The sequence below is a fragment of the Larus michahellis genome, chromosome 9 (assembly GCF_964199755.1).
Source record: "Larus michahellis chromosome 9, bLarMic1.1, whole genome shotgun sequence".
Lineage (NCBI taxonomy): Eukaryota > Metazoa > Chordata > Aves > Charadriiformes > Laridae > Larus > Larus michahellis.
In genome coordinates this window covers 17,376,471-17,393,971 of record NC_133904.1, presented here as the reverse complement: position 1 = coordinate 17,393,971, position 17,501 = coordinate 17,376,471, and the positions used below count along the sequence as shown (strand labels likewise).

The 17,501-nt window shown below is 39.4% G+C and overlaps 1 protein-coding gene across 14 annotated transcripts in view; it reads right to left on the bottom strand.

Moving 5' to 3' along the window:
• Positions 1 to 8,751: 8,751 nt before the first annotated feature.
• Positions 8,752 to 17,501, bottom strand: part of TJP1 (tight junction protein 1) — a 163,668-nt gene continuing 154,918 nt past the window's right edge. For 8 of the 14 annotated variants that reach the window (XM_074601563.1, XM_074601559.1, XM_074601561.1 and 5 more), the window contains 5 exons: positions 17,270 to 17,445; positions 16,114 to 16,549; positions 14,324 to 14,541; positions 12,907 to 13,050; positions 8,752 to 9,658 (listed from right to left, as the gene is read on the bottom strand). In XM_074601563.1, coding sequence (XP_074457664.1) covers positions 9,564 to 9,658; positions 12,907 to 13,050; positions 14,324 to 14,541; positions 16,114 to 16,549; positions 17,270 to 17,445 — 1,069 coding nt within the window. In that variant the 3' untranslated portion in view covers positions 8,752 to 9,563. The remainder of the gene's footprint in view (positions 9,659 to 12,906; positions 13,051 to 14,323; positions 14,542 to 16,113; positions 16,550 to 17,269; positions 17,446 to 17,501) is intronic. The other 6 variants (XM_074601560.1, XM_074601564.1, XM_074601571.1 and 3 more) reach the window with 2 other exon arrangements.

Here is a 17,501-nt window from a genome sequence, read left to right as displayed (position 1 = left end):
TACTAGACTGAATTCTTTCCTAAGGCCTGTTTCCAATTTTGTTCAGAAGAGATAGCAGTTCATGCAAAGAGAACATGAAAAATGAATTAACTGCAGACTACTAAAGTCTATAAAGGTTCGTAATCTCTTGCTGGGTAAATTACATTAGAGCATCCTTCGGGCATTTCCCCCGCCAGTTTATTAGTCCATAAAGAAAACAGACAGTCCTGGATAAATGGCAAAGGCGGAAAACCCTGTGCCGAACCTGAGTGGGATGGCACAAACACAACTCACCACAGTGAATTCTAGATTCTTGTTCCGCCGTCTCTCCCTTCACTTTCACAGCTGACTAAGAACATCTGTTTGTAACCCCAAAAGCAGCCTTCAAGCAACCACTGTATTCCGAAAGAGGCAGCAAGTCTCACAACATTAAGCCCATCGCCTTAGCGGCAGGAACATGACAAAGGACCATTTCTGCCAGTGCAACTGACCTTGGCAACTAAAGTGGCCAGGGACATCCTTCAGCTGTACAGGCAGTCCACGCTCCCTGCTGCCGCTCCACTGAAGGCCAACCTAAGCCTTTTGATGGCTGAATTAATACTACAAATATCTTGCTCTCAGCTACCTCTTATAAAAAAAACAACCCACTTCTTGTTCAGGAGCTATGATGCTGGTTTTAAATCACAGCTAAGCCATTTGAGGTTCTGTATTTATGTCATTTTTCTCATAAATCAGAAAAGCAGTGATCTGTGGTGGGGTTCTGCACACTCCTCCTTGCAGGACAGCCCCAAACTTGTCTGGTCAGTGCTCCACACCAGGCCTGTAACATATTCCTGAGGCTTGGAGAACACAAACTGGGGCAGGACTGCAGCATTCCAACAACGGCCACATCAATTTGAAAAGATGAGTTACACAATGCTGTGTTGGTTAGTAAGTTTGAATATTTATTCCACATTGCTATAGCCCCATGTGAAAACTGCTGGGGAATGAATAAAAAAGGGAAGGAATACAACATTTGAGGAGCGTCCTTTGGAGCGGAATACAGCCAGCCTGCTTCTCCAGGCATCTCCCCTCGCTAAAGCGGGCTGCTGACTGTAAGGCAAGGCTCACCCCTAGTGGCTGGCTGTCATCGGCACACACGTAAAGAGACTGTTGCAATCGTTCAGGCTGCAGAAAAACCAGTAACTATGCTGATAAAAGGATTGATAAGAGGCTGTCAGAAGCTAAGGATGATTTTGTATTAACCGACTGGTGTTACACCTGCACTGCACAGGAGTTCTGCTGGAGAGCCCTCATTGCACAGGACAAGCTTTTGCTTGACAAAGGGAACGCAACACAAATTGCACATTGACTTACTCATTTTTAACTGCAGTATTTTTGATTATATAGTCTGTCTTTCATGGCAAGAAAAAGCAAACCTCTTACTTTCAGAGATGTTTTTGTTCCAAAGACCAGTGATTACCTTTGTTTTTCTTGTTTACCAAGAGTAGCCCATATAGATACACATTATTACAATGTGAGAACAACCCTCAAGACCATATAGAAAAACTATTCCTTAATGTCTATGCAAATCCAGTAAAGGAACAAAGCTTACCAACTTCCATTGCAGATATGCAATTCTGACCACCTCAAGCTGTCCACTGGATCTTACGGGAGGTGAACAAGACTTTGGTATGGGAACATCCCCCCCACTGCTATCAAAGCTCAGACATTACAGTGGTGGCAGGTGTGTATGTATATACACAAAACCAGACTTACAGGATACACTGGATATGTGGAATGGTTTCCTAGGTTTTACATCTGAAGGTTAATTCCTGTCATCTTCACTTATTTACATTCAGATCCATTTTCTTGAGGGGTTTTCAGAGTAGCCCTCCAGCCACTGTAAAACTAGTCGCCCATGCTAGAACAACTCTTCTATCTTAAAATAGGATTGAAATGGAGCACCAATGCACACATCAAGAACTTACACTCCTCTCTTTCCATTTCTGACACGTTTTCACCTAAACACAACATCATGCAGCTATTTTTGCATGGGAGTGTGTGTACTCTCTATATATGGCTTCATCACTAAGAGGGAAGCCAGAGCTAGTCACTTTGTATTTTTCGTATTAAAAAAACCCCTGAAGATCACGCCTAGAAAGCAAGAGTGGCATGTAATTGCTTCAGAATTGTTAAGCACTTTGAAATCCAGGCAGACGAAGCAGTACAAAGTATGTTGGCCACACAACTCACTCACTGCCACTGCTGCACTTTAAAAAGCTATTGCTTGCAGACCAGAGTAGCAAAGTCATCAGCAAACTTCTAACTATCCAATCAAAACAGAGGAGAAACAGAAAACATGTCAGAAGTTATGAGTATGTCAGAGCAGTGCTTGTTATTAATTTAAATAAATGTAATAAGGAAGTGTGAAGCCGTACCTCTGCACTTGCTCATCGCCTGTTCTGATGCTGCAGAGACAACGTCCGAACCCCTTGCTCACAGACTGATGCTACTCTCCCTCATATTCTCTGGGGACTAGAAATGTCTACATCCTGTACAGAAATTTATCAAAACACACATAATCAGGGAGTTTTGCTAGTGGCAGCAGGTTTTCTGGGGGGGTGAGGTTGGGGGTGTTGTTATATAGAACACTGCAGCAGAATGAGCTGCATTTATGGGCTCTCAGGAAACTCTTCTCCCCCCCGCCCCTTTGTGGTAATTTTCATCTTACTTTGGGGAAAACTGCTCTCCCCACTTACTGACATGGTTCAAAACTAGGCAGCTGTTACTAGCACAGGCCACAACTCCATGCCATCTGTGTGGGTTAAACAATGGGAATTACGTTTACACACCACCAAACCAGAAAACAAAAGTTTCTGTTACCTTGAAAATGAACAAACCCCACAGGCTTCTTTACCAGCAGAGTACCACATGAGGGTGTGGGGCTGGGAAGACCAGATTAGATAAGTAAGCTTTCTTATTCTGAGGAGACCCATATAGCTGCATAAGTATTACTGCAATAGTTTGTGATTACCTTTTCAAGGCTGCCTTGACCAGGAAGATGTCAGTTATTTAAAAATAATGAAAGCCTGTACATAAAATATAACCCAAAGATATGTAAGTCTGCTCTCCTCACCCCTGCATTCTCAGCAGACACGTGAAGCGCTATAAATGTCTTCAGTGTGTTGCCGGTAGAAATAAAACTGGCAGCATGAGCGGGACTGCCAGTGATGCCCAGGAAAAAGGGCTGCAACTCTTCTTCTGGCACAGGCCCTGACTGTTCTTACCGGGGCAGCAGGTTATCATTTACGTAGCTACTTTCATAGCATCATATACCATACAGTAAGGTTCATATCTGCATACATCTTGCGCCTTTCCACAGGTTTTACCCAAGACAAACTGAAAACAGTTAATACAAACCTTAAAATTACGCCAACTACTCCCCGGTCACTAAACTGACTTCCCCAATGTATTACTTTACTAACATGCTACTTCAGTAATCAAATATGTAAACTCCTTTATTGTACCTTACCTTTTTATTCTGCATTGTGATGAACTTGAACTATCTGGTCATTAATTCAGTAAGGACAAAAGTAAGTACAATTAGGAGGGAAATCACTGCAGCCAGCTTCACTGTTACAGCATCCATGATGGAAGTTCACCGTCAAGCTCTGTATTACAAATGCTCCTTCTAGCAAAGAAGTTTCTTCTCGACTCCTTTCTGCAAAGAAGATTTTTCAATGCCGGGTTTCCACTCTGGCAAGATTACCTCAAAATCATTTAAGTCTTTGGCAAGGCTTTTAAAAGTATGTAGGTGTACTTTTAACTGCACACTATAGGTTTGATTAAGTATCACCCTGGTAATCCAATGCCAAGATATAAAAGCACCTACCAAACTGAATGGTGGATCTCATTTTGCTTAAATTCTACAGCCTGTTTCTCACTCAGATCTTCCCCCAAATTCTAAGCCCTAAAGTTGTAAGAAAGAAGATTTGAAGTAGCTCATATTTTTCTGGGAAGACATTGCTTATTGCTTGTTTTTAAATACAATTTAGAAACTGATACATCAACCAACATGTTTTAAGCCTGCACTCATCTTAACAGGCTGTAATTTACACACAGTGTTTTCACAGCCTATCGTATCTACTGTGCTCAGCAACTTCTGTATAAAACGGAAAAGTGCTGCAGAATACTGTAAAGACAAGGTACATTAGCTGAATATTTAAATAACGGGGGCTTTTGTTCAATTCTTTTAAAAGAAAATTTAATATGCACTCAACACCCAAGAAAAAAAAGATGGTATCAGCAGTCACTAATAGACTACAGTTTCTTTCCTTCAGAATCTATTTTTTCAGTTGTTTAGCTAATTGCTGTCAAAGTCAATAAAAAGGACCCTTACAGCACAGCAATAGTTAGCATTAGGATAACAAGTAGAGAATTGCAGGTTTCTCTAGCGGGAATGATTTGCTGCAACAGAGACATTACGTGCACAGAGAGGTATATGGCATTTAACTCTGTTGAAGAGAACTTATTTCAGGTTTTATGCGAGTTTTTCAACTCTATTCAAGTAACATGGGTAAAGCTGAAGTGATCCCACCGCTTTGTGTGTGTCCCCAACTCCCCCCTCCCCAGCCTTCGTGTATCATAAGAGCTCCTGCCCGCCATCACATCCTTACACCACCTTCAGCGTACACACCTGCAGCCGCATTGATGTTTTACAGAAACTGTGAAACCTCAGGCTCTCCCCACTACTCACAGTTCTTTTGTTTCAGTTGTCCCCAGGTGAGCAGAAGTCCCTTCCCTCGTGTTTGTCACCCATCCTTCCATCCGACTGCCCCCTCCCCGTCCCCCCCCAAATAAATTCGGAACAGACATACAGGCCATCAGGTCAGAAACCAAGAGAACACCACCCAGTAGAGCAAGCTCTTGCAGATTATGAAAACACATGACACTCCTGGTTTGATAATGCTCTGTAGTGGTACCAAAGACTGGCATTTATGATCCAAAGCCAGATGAAGCTACTGGAGGTTCTGGCATACTCCTAACTTACAAAGTTCTTCACAGAGAGCAAGCCACAATGCAAAAAACCTGCAAACCCCAAGATGTAAACGTAAAACCCAGTATACACCCCTAACTACAAGTGGAGCACCTAATTTCCTCATACAAAAACATAACATCTTTTATCACTTCCGTACAATACGCAGAATGGATCATCTGGTGAGCTCCAACTGGGTAACACAAACCACAGCTATTCCCTCGTCAGCAACCAGCACCCGTGGCAGGTAGCAAACCACCTTCCCAGGCCGAGGGAACAGTGGGGCATTTCGCATTCATCTCCACTCTTCCGCCTCCTGCTGCCAATGCCGGAGGTGAGGAGCGAGAGGCAGTTAGTGCTGTGTGATAAACTTCAATGGAAACTTCATGTACATTGTCACAGGGCATACGAGAGCAATTTCAGAGTGAGCATTACTGAATTAATAACTGACAAAGTTAGTCTAAAATTTCTTCTTGTCAGTCTAAGCATAAATTGTGCTTTCTGCTCTCTTCCCCAAGTTCACAAGGTGGCAGCAATTCTAGCAGCACAGCAGCAAGCGAAACTAAATGTTTCTCTTTCTTCGCTTTTGGTGTCCTTTATTATTCCTGCAGTAACAAACCAGGACAACTGCACTTGCGCATAGAGGGGTCCTGTTTTGGACCTGTTCTCTGCATCTTACACAGTAAGAACTGTTACCACTTAGTGTCACTGACAGACAGCTGTATATGCTAAAACTCCACAGCAATTTGAAAGGATCGATAAGTGTTTCAAGCTTCATTAAGATAACTAGGATAGCACCACTGCTTCCCCCAAAACATCCTTTAATCTTTGTCAAAGCTGGGTTTCAAGCCATATTCAGTGATAGCATAATTATTTTAGTGTCACCAGAATGACAACTGTTTGGCAAAGGGCCGAGTAGTCTACAGTATTCAAACTAATAGAAAAATCTAATAAATAACATGCATGCGCACAAACAGCCAGCTTCATATACATTCACTAACACTAAGCGTATTTATTCTCAGATGCTTGCTCACAGGGGCATAATGCACAGTTCATTTGGATATAATGAAAAATAATTTTTCCCCACTCATTTGTTCTTGCCAATGGATGGAGCTAGTTGCCAGAGAACCCTGGATGTAACAGGCCACCACTAGCACTCGGTGAGACTTTCCTCACGAGTGACTTAGATATTAAGGAAACATTTTTTGGACACGCTTAACATCTTTTATTCTCCAAACCTGTATGGCTTTTATTTCTGTCATCTCATCTCGTCCAGGTTACGCTCGAGCAGAGAATCTTCCTTCAAGCAGACCCTAAACATCGCTGATTTGTTTCACCTAACCCAGATTGTCAGAAACATAAAAGTACTTTTACAACCATAACTTGTTTGTGTATGTGCAGTTGAATACTCATTACTACTTTTCTCAAAAAAAAAAAAAATTTTACCAAGAACCTAAGTGAGAGAGATGAACAGTAATTCTTCATCCATTGAGTATCTCCTTCCACCACTGAAGGCACTTGTTTAGAAACAAGCACAAGACTTGAGATTTATATTATTAAAACTTCTGTACAATTTGCAGGGCTAAAGCTCTCCAAGTACATCTCTGTGACAAATAGGAAGAATTGAGAGATGCGGTTTTTGAAGTTCACATTAAATAGTGAATAGAGAACTATAGTAAATTTAAATATTACATATGAAATTACCTCCTGCTGAGCCCGGCCTATATAAAATATGTAAAAAACGTGATCACTTGCAAGGATAAAGATTTCAAAAACACTGGTACTTTAAAGTAAGAAAATGTGTTATTTTAGCACCATTATTCTCAATGGCCTTGTTTTAATCCACAAGCATGGGGATTTAACAACAAGGAAAACCTGCACGTGGTGTAAATTAGCCACTTCAGTAACCATTCCTACAGGCAGACGGCAAAAGATAATTCCATTGTCAGGCTGCTTAGCAGTAGAGAACTGCCACATTTTTGAACAGCATCAACTTTCTCATGTCATTTATGAAATGACAGCAGAGCAAAAGCTGTCACTTTTTTTTCATTTTGATAGAAAGACATGACCCTACACTCTTTAAAAGCAGAGCAGAAAGATATTATCTGGACGACTACAATAAAAGAACTCAGGACAGTTACACCTCACAGCACACCAGACTCAGGATGTCCCAGACGCAGACGACACCACTGCAAATGGTCCATGCAGCGTAACTCCAGAGTTCATGCAGTCCCACTGACCACCTCCTTTTGTGGTGTTTCATATACTTCTTACCAAGATCTGAACTAGAACAGAACACTCAGAATTTTTAGCATTGGAATTTTCTCCAAGGTGCTTTGTGTGCCATTTTGACACCTTCCTTTCTGCTGATTCAAAAAAATACCACCAATATATTATCACCAAGAGAAATGAAAAAATGCCATCCTGACATGAACAGGGCTTTTTGCCATTGAAATTTTTTTTTGTCTTACAGTTGAGATAAGCCATGAGGAGTAGTAGTTATTTATGGTAGTGAATGCATCTTCTAGGGCAAGTCATGTCTCAGAAACTGACCAGTTAGTCAGTAACAGGACAGAGGGGAAGCATCAGGGTTATGCACTGTTTCCCAGCATTATTTAAAAATAGCTTCTAGAATTTATTTTCTCTTATAGAATAATAGTAGCTTACTAGTTAGCCACCGAGTACTCCATAAAGGCCTGGTAATGGGATTCTGGAGGAAGATCTTTAAAACTGTATAACTATACCATGTGTAAATCCACATGGTAGAACACTACCCAAGCCTTTGGAAGGGTGGGTATAATAAGTAAACTAGCACCAACATAGTGATTCATTCAAGGGACAAGCCTACCACTCCTACTTGTAAAGAGTATTTCCAATGGATCCACACTGGAGTTCATCTTTTCAAAAGCCCTGCTGTGGACAATTCCAACTGACTCCACAGAAGAGCTCTGCTTCGTGCATGAACATACGGCAGAATCCAGCTGTCTACTTACACAGGAAAAAAATCAAAAATTGATTTTGTCATATTCACATAAATGCATTTCAGAAACAATAAGGTACTACAATCTCCTTTATTATTTTAAAAACAGTTTTATTCTGTATATTTAGAAACGTGTAATTTTAATAACTGCAGAGAAAAAAAATCAGCCACACCTGAATAGCTAATAACTCATTAACAGAATGCAGTGGTATATTATCTAAACAGTAGTAGTGCCATTGTGCCGTAATAAATTGTCTATTAGTAAAAAAATACATTTCAGGGCACGTAGTACAGCATCCTTATGACAAATTACAGTAGGGATACTTTTCAAGAATTTAATCAAAGTAGAGAATTCCGAGTTATATTCTTTAAATGCAGCACTTAAAAAGGTAACAACTTTGTGCATTTTTAAAAAATGTCCTTGTTCGTATATTGTAGAAATGCTGCTTTATTGCTGCAGATGTCAAAGTTCAAGGCTCAAAAGGTATGAGAATACAAAGATATCCTTAAGAAACTTTGTTTGTTTTTATATATATTTATATATATAAAAAGGTAAAGCTTATAAAAGTTAATTTACAAACCAAGAACAAAAGTGGTATGCACGCATTATATACAAGCAGTCTATAACATCTATAAATTTTCAAATGCATAGCAGAAAACATACCATCATTTTCTTCTGGTTCTTTTCTGGCTGATGAACACAAACAATACTCCTTCGCTAAACCAAACTCACAAGGGTTTTTTTTTTTGTTTGTTTGTTTTGTGGTTTTTTTTTCCTCTTTCCCCATTCTCTCATGATATATTATCTAGGTAAGCACAAAAGCCATACAAACTTAATACAGAGAACTATGAGAGCTAAGACTATTAAAAACATGAGGGTAAGGCATCCCTGCTGGTTAATAGGTCTGTAATAATGTGGTTAATTTACAAATCCACAGAGGCAACTGAACCATAGTCATCCCACATGCTTTTCCCCCTCCCCCCTGCTCTCATGACAGTGTTTCCACATACAGTAAGTTGATGTGTTTGCATTAGCCTCTTGGCAGAGGAAAGCATCTAAAACTGTGCTAGCCCAAGTCAATTGCCATTTCATTGAACAGGTACCCCAAAAGTCATTGAAAAACCAGAGACCAAACTGGAGTCTTGTGAGTTACAAACACACACGGTCGTAAAAATGCAGGCCAAATTCTGTGTTTTCGCCAGTGGAGTATGAACCGAATTCAGTTCCTCTGAATGTAATTCCGTTGGTACTCTCAGATTTTAAACAAAGAAATACTGGTAGTGTCCTTTAAAAAAAAAAAAAAAAAAAGGAAAAAAACCAAAACCCCACAAAAGAACAACCAACAAACCAAAGCATACAGAACCTGCAAACCCTACCTTGTTCCCATGTACACTCCCTGCTTGTGCATGTATTGTGACCATGGTTCAAAGAGTGTACTTGCTAAACCACTGTTAGTTAAAGCAAGATGCTTAAACGCTAAGATCCATTATCACTTATAGAACAGTTAATACTTGATAGAGTGGTTCAGTTTATATGTAAGGTCCATCTCAGTTTCACATTATTTACTCAGTCAGCTAACTTATTGTTTAGAAGTGGTCAATTAGGACTGAGACACAGTTTGCTCCAACAAGATAGTTTGGATCCCCGGGAAGAGACTTGTTCTGCCAGGTTTTGGGGTCACCTGTGGGAGGAAAACACAATGCTGGTGTTTAGTATCCGCTGTCAAACAGTGTACATCTTGAAACAACCAAGCTTTTGGACAGGAACTTTTAAGTTCTGAATTAACACCTGTTTGTTTTTTAAAAACCTGCAGTTTGCATGTTATTAATAAAAAAATAACCCTTTATTTTCATATAATGTAGGATAGATCAGTTATTCCTAACAGATGCTGTGCCACTCATGAATTGCTAAATATAAGTTATTCTACTCTACGGCACCAACATAGCGCTTCCCATTTGAGAAGCGTTAACAGTGAATAGCTATTCACTGGCTATTTCCTAAATTGCCAGAAAAAGTGTTTTGAAAGCTAATCTGGGTAGGATGTCTTTGAAGTTTCTTGGAACAATTCTGAACACAGATGAGTCAAATCAGAAGTTATGTTGTAACTAAGCACTACGACACACTGGTGGTTTTATTTTCTATTATGAAAATTGCTGCGGACAGGATTGTAGTCATTTTGCAGCTACATCCAGTATACTCGTTTAAAAGCCTGAAACACTGACGTTCTGAAAGGAATTCTAGTTAACTGGCACATACTTAGAAATCTTTACAACAGACCTTATCTACTCATGGTCAAAGGTCCTGTGTAACACTCTGTTACAAGGGGAAGTCATCAGCTGCCATCTCACCAGACAAAGGTTACATTCCACCTGCACAGGTAATTCTCTTTTTCAACAGGAGAAAGTATTCCTCATTTACCCACCTAAACCCACTGCTAAACGCTGCCACTATACATAAAGTGTCATCATCCCACTGTACAACAGTGAAAAATGCACTGAAGTTCTCTTAAGCCTTACAGATAGATGATATCAAACAGCTTGGCCAAAGCAGATCTGCCTGGAGAAACGTGCAGCACGTTAGGGAACCCACTCGCACAGACTGCAGACACCTGAGACCTCCGTACTACATGAGACTGATGTGAATTCCACACAATTCCCTTGACCCCATGAAAACAAAATGAAGTACACAATGCACTGAGTGATGGCAACATCTGACGTAGGGACAAAGAATAGAAGTGACCTGGGCATGGTTAGAGAATGTAAACAAGTTTACTGCAACCAGCTGAGACTACTTATTTCAGTCCTGAAGCCCATAATGCTGGAGGATTTTTCATTTTATAGATGCAGGGAATTCCGTTCAAAACTCACATGATCAAATCTTTTTAGGAGAAAGGTAAGACAAGACTGAAGGACAACCAGGTCCTAGTTTTGCACATGAGACAGTGGCAGACTTTTTCCAACTTTTCCTCCTAAATACATAGTAAGTGTTAGACTGTAGCCAGTGCAACCTCTAGCTGTTAAGGATGTTTTTACCATACTTACATACAGCTGCTTTGAAAAAAAAAAGCGATCCTTCAGCATTTTTTACTAATACATTCTAGTAGGTGTGGCCATAAAAGGCAACTTTTTTCCCCAGTCAGTTCTAATACCAGAATTGTTCAAGTTTTTGAAGGGGTTTAATAGTAAAATATCGATAGATGAGGCTTAAATGTGGCAGAAAGGATGTTAGTAAGTGCAAATGAATGTCACTTGTAGGACAGAACATGGATACATTGAGAAAAGATGAAGTAGAGCAGACGACTGAAGAGAGAAGAAACCCAGAATTGTATCAACTGTTATTATAAAGCCACCTCAAAAATCAGAGTCCCATAACCAACTAATTTAGAAAGAGAGAAAACAATTATTTATTTAAGACACAGTATGGTCTACTTACATATCATAAGACAGAATTGCCTAATTTTAAAGTTTGTCTCAAAAGAGCAATGTTATGATATACATCCCATTTCAGATTAACAGAATGTGGTGTTATATTTACAGTACAGAAAGTGGTAGGGGTTAAATATACACGCTCTGGCTCTCACTCACACATGCGCGCACACACACAGCCCACTTTGGAAAGGGAGAAAAACGTCTCCGTAGCTGTTTAGATCGTTTGAGTCCTCTCCCTTCCCTTCAAGTAAGTTCATGAACAGGTGCTATTAGTTACAAAGGAGGTGTTGTGGCATTTTTGTACATAGTTGTCATATCTTTTGGGACCCTATCATTTATGAGTCCGTGTTTTAACACTGCCATGTAATCACACATTGTTAAATAGATGCATGCAACACATGCATATAATAGCTTATTAAAAAACAACTAAAAATTATTGCCATTAATACCTCTAGGTTATTGAGTCCCCATCAAGGGGATTGATGCTTTAATCTTTCAAAGCATCAGTGCTTTGGTGTTGACAGTGATAGATACATTAGTGACGGAAGATATGCATACACGGTGGCTTAAATGCTGGATACAGAAGTACATCGTGCAGTCACTATTTAGATCATACGTACACATTAATGGTTTGAACCTTCCACCATAAGTTTTGAAGGTAGCTGAATAAAGCCTTAAGACTTTTTCCCAGATGTGCAAACATTCCTTTTTTAGATCTCTGTAACCTCACAGCTGTTTCATGAAATTCCTTGAAACTTGCCCAGAATTCTCAGGCTCCTCACTGAATTTCAGCCAATACATTCTGCCCCTCGTCCCAGAAAGCCACAGTGAGGTAAAAATGAGCAGGTAAATGAAATTGCAACCTAGTTGCAACTTTTACTATCAACCAGAAACTTCTGGGTAAAAGGCGGTAGAGGAGAAATAGGCAGAAGCGAGCAAGAAAAGTCTTGTGGAAAATCCAGCTACATTAGAATGAATTGTAAATGCTTTTACTGAACACTATAGTTTTCTTAAGTGACCCAATTGTTAGCATCAACTTGCACACATGGAAACAGTTAACAAGCGTTAAATCATGATTTATGAGCATGCAGATTGTTAAGATTTGCCAGAGTCCTATATGGTTAATTAAGCAACAGACAAACACCAGTTATGTTACAAAGGCCAATCAGAGGTACATAATCATTTCCTCTCGGTTTTAGTGCGACTATCATTTCAAGTGTATTCAGCTGCAGCAGTCCTCAAGAAAGAAGACAGAATAGAAAAATACGATAATATTTAATAGACTAGAGATATTACTCTTTCTGCTATCATGGTTTTAGCTATGAATTTGCACCATGAATAAATGTAAGAAAGACATTTGTAATGAAAGTGAAATGGGAGAGTTTGACACAAATACAATGATTGAGTTCTTTATATTACACAGCATCACCTTTAGCCAAATTAACTTAAATTATACGATAGCACCCAAAAGCCCCAAAAGGACAGAGGGAGGACAGCATACCCGACGAGGAGTCGGAGGATTTTAGAGCAAAAGACCAACCATCAGGGGTCATAGACGCACAATGTGGCAGGCGCAGCTCCACTGGCTTCAGGAATTTTAGTCCATGAGGCCCACACATTACCAAGGGGCTAAGAAGTGTTTCACCTACAGTTAAGAGAAAGAAAAACCTGTTAGTGATTCTTCCTGAAAGGCTCAGAAGTATTGCATAATTACACTGCAGAGCTACTCAGCAACTTCACTTTAGAGAAAAATGGGAACATTTTGACCTGTCAGTAAAGAATAGCACTTAGTAAGACTGTTTCTCAGCCTCTTTCAGTCATTCAGCTGACTTTGCAATGGAACCACAATCTCGAAATGAAAAAGTATAAACAATTCTGATGATTAAATCATGTTGGGATTGTTCCCACCCCCCGTCCCCCCCAAATTTCTAAGCAGGTGCACCAAAACAAACAAATCCCCCAGCCCGTGAGCAGCCTTGTTCATGCTTCTCTTGCCGCTGCAGGTGCGACGTTCTGTCTGCCTGCAGGGCTTTATGGCACACTGGGCTAAATAAAGCCTGCAGCAGCTCAGGAGCCTACAAGCCTTATCCTAACAGTCAGAAGAGAGAGCGTACAAACACATAGGTCTATTTTTAGTTTAAAACTCCAAATGTTAACATAAGATTATTCAGTTGGGGAACATCCTATGTTTGGTTTATAAAGATTCAAAGTAACTGCAGATTGCAAGCAAAGCTTAAACTGCAAATTTACTAAATTAACCCTTTTAGTTTCTTAACTCGAGGAAATTAGGAACCTGGCAGGTCAGAAAATGTATGTATGCTAGACATATATGTATGTATGAAAGAGACTTACTATGAAAAAATTGTTCAACTAAGATACGCTACTCAACCCTTATTAATATAAGTCAGTCAGGAATATACTTTTATTTATATAAAAGTTAGAATATTTTTTAAACCATGAAGCTGTTTTCTTAAGACAAATTGAAAAAAAAATCCTGAGTATTTTCAAGTTTTGAAGTAAATTCCAAATATTTAATTTAAGCCAAATTAGTTTAAATCATGTGCTTGATAATTCTTTTGGGCCTAACACGTTTGACAGGAAGAAGTACTTCTAGTAAGAACGCCTAGAATAAATCCCTGCACTTTGTGAGGAAAGCTACAGTTTCAAAGATTCTTAAAAAAAGAATTTAGAACCTTCCTTTAGTGCACTACGTAAGTTTTAAATCGCTTCATCTTGCTTGCAACTTTCAGTATTAAGCAGAACATTGCTTCCCTTACACTTCTTGTGAGATCTAGACTGTTCTCTTCATACTTCAATATATGTTATATATTCAAGTATATTACGGTATTTTCTTATTCTATTTTGCTGTTGTTAGAAAAGAGTTAAATAACAGACCAGCGGACAGTGCCAGCTCTTACCTTTCTCTTTGTCCAAAGGTGGAAGTATACTGTTGTCTCTGCAGACTTTGAAATATATTTCTTGCTCTATTCCCTCTGGAATGGCTCCTTGTGGTATAATAATACTAACTCCAGTCTCTATGGAGCTCAATACACCACCATTGCTGTTAAATACACCTCTTGCTGTGGCTACAACAGTGTGTCCATCTTCTTCCTCCTCATCCTCGAGTGCTGAAGGGCTGAATGTAAAGTTGTAAAGAATGTAAAGAAAAAGTCTAGCAATTTTATCAATATTTTCTTCCTGAAAGTCAGCGGTATACACTCCTCTTAACTCTTTAGCAGAGCACAGCCTACAGTAGGCTAGCACTGATTTTAGGAAAACATCAAACATGTCCTACCCTCGATTGTGCAGGACAACCAAGATGAAAGTAGTTGAAGATCTGCCATAAGTAGTGAACATTTTCACAACCCCTCCCGCCAAAGCCCACAAACTCTGGAAGTGTTCACAAAGGAGTCAAAGCAAGAATTTGGACCACTTGAATCCTGTGTTTTCAAATGCCTGCTTCTGGGATTATACAGAAGTAGTCTGCGCCACCTACACACTTTGCCTTAGTAAAACCAAATGTTTTTGGGTTTTAATAAAACCAAAACACATCTGAAAGTTTCTTTGTCTTCCCAAAACTCCATCAAGGCTTTAGTACCAGAAGGAGTAATAATTGTTTTTCAAGCCACGCTGAACCCTTCTACTCAGATATACATTGAAAACAAAGCCTGTAAAAAAAAAAAAAAAAAAGAAAAAAAACCCAAAACACCAAAAAAACCCAAAAACACAAAACAAAACCCCACTAAACCCAAACAAAAAAACCCCAAACAAACAAGCAACAAAAAACCCACACCACATGTTTTTTTTCCAGGTTACCAGGATATAACTAAAGAAAAATATGTATCGTAATCAAATGGCTAGCTGGAGTAGATTTGAGATCAATTTCTAAAGAATTTCACTCAAAGAACCAGTAATATCAAAATTTCTAGCATTCTACAAAACTACACAGCATCAAAATATTTCTCAGGTGCTTAATAAATGGGATTCATTCTTCTATTATGTTTCTGAGTTACTGAAACATCAAGCAAGATTTCCAGTCTGGTTCATGCATTATTATTTTCAAATCAAAGGACGATAAACCACTCTTCCACAAATATTTGTGAAAAGAATTTAACAAGTCAGCAAATAGCTTAAGATTGTAATACTATCTCTTGCTCTTGACATAATTCTTATAGTTAAAGCATCTTAGGCAAGCACAAGCTGCTTTTAAGCAGTTGTTGTTTTGTCTCAGAGTAAGGAGAACCAATATGAAACTGCTCAAGTGACTTACGCTTTCTGCAAGTATTTTTAAAATATCCCTTACGCACATGTACCATGAGGTGTCTCTCTAAGCACACAGAATGAATACAATTTCATGCAACAGCTACCCTTAGAAATTAATTCCATCTTCTAGAAACAAGTTGATACAACAAATGATTACTACCTACCAGATTTATAATTATAGTATGAGAAATGGGAAATAAAAGCTAGGCCACTTTCTAATAGCAGTATGCAAGGATACAGGAACATAGGACACACTTTAAATATCTATCCAAATGCTCTTCAAGGCCCTTTGGCAGAATTTTAGAATCATAGTATCAACCTTTCAACTGTAACATCAACAGAAATTGGAAGTATGGGGTGGGAAGAGCTGTATTTTTCACAGGTTTCAGAGACAAACTCCTATAAGGCGTACTAATGGAAAAAAAAATATGCAGCAACAGCTTACCTTACAGGAATGGCTTTAGGCACAGCATTAACATTATTTGGTTGATATTTAGGCTTGTCGACAGCAAAGGTATCCATTCCACTATCAAACTCAGGAGGCTGCGATGAGCTGTGTGCTTTCAAAATTGGTTGAGGAGAATTTGGAGATTTTGATGGCAACTCTGGTTTATGTTGAGCTTCATTTGGCAAGAGATTGTGGTTGAATTTAGGACTTTCAAACTTGCGCTCAAAGGGCCGTGCAGCACTAGTGTAAGGTTTTGTTGTAAAGCGGTTGTAAGAAGGAGTGACTGTTTTCTGAATCTGTTCAGTTCCATTGACGGGGCCTTTGTCGGGAAAGCTTTTCTGAGGATAAAAAGTGGACTGCACAGTGTCCTCTCTAGAGGATCGGAAAATTGCTGGCTTATTCTGAGGTGGAGGAGGGTCAGACACAGAGTTAACTGCAACGCAAACAAAAATACCAGAACTCGTCAGTAACCATCAGAAATTCTAGCCACATTCACTATGGCATAAGAATACATCGTAGTGAATTCTTAATCTACTATATAAAATATATATAGGTTCAGCTTATCTCTCTTAGATCATCTATCCTTCTATTAAATTTTGGATGTTCAGGCAAGTTATCTAATGTTTCCTTAAACAGATACGTTAGATACAATGGTGTGACCCTTCAATAAAAAGTTAGGCTGATTTATACCATGACAAAAAAAGAAAAAAAAAGAAACAGTATTGAATACTACCATGCACTTGCACAAACTGGAAAATTCGGCTGGACTGAGCAATCCTCTCCTTGTGAAAGTGAAACCAGCTTTTTCTTCTGTTTTCAGAAGGCTACAACTATTACTCACGCCTAAAGAATTCTGGTCCAAAGCACAGAGAGGTACATTTTTTAAGTACTAGAAATTGTACTTCATCTTTGCTAAGACCACTAAATATGCAAGAGACAGCTACAGTGGCTATTAACATCTGGAAGCTGTGGTTCCAGACAGGATCACCAAATCATTTCACAAAACTCAATCTCACGATAGTAAAAAGCTATTTTCATTACTAATTATTCCAAGTTTCAGTTGGAGAACACCATAGTTACCAGTGCAGACAGGCTGAAGCAACCACAGAAGCACCCGAGGGGTGCAATTTGTGTTAGCGTCCCAGCTGCTCACCTTCGGAAAGTGCAGGCTTGTGGTGTGCGGGGAGAGACAGGGCTGGACTGTTTATTGACTGAGGTTGCGTGTACTGGACCGAAGGAGCGGGAGGAGGAGTGGTAACGGCAGGGATTGGCTCATAGCGTTTTTCACCAACAGGCCTATCCATTGATTCCGTATCGGCTGGTTTTCCCCTGTTGAAATAAAAGGAAAAAAAAACCACATTTGACTGTTCAGTTTCCTCAGGGCT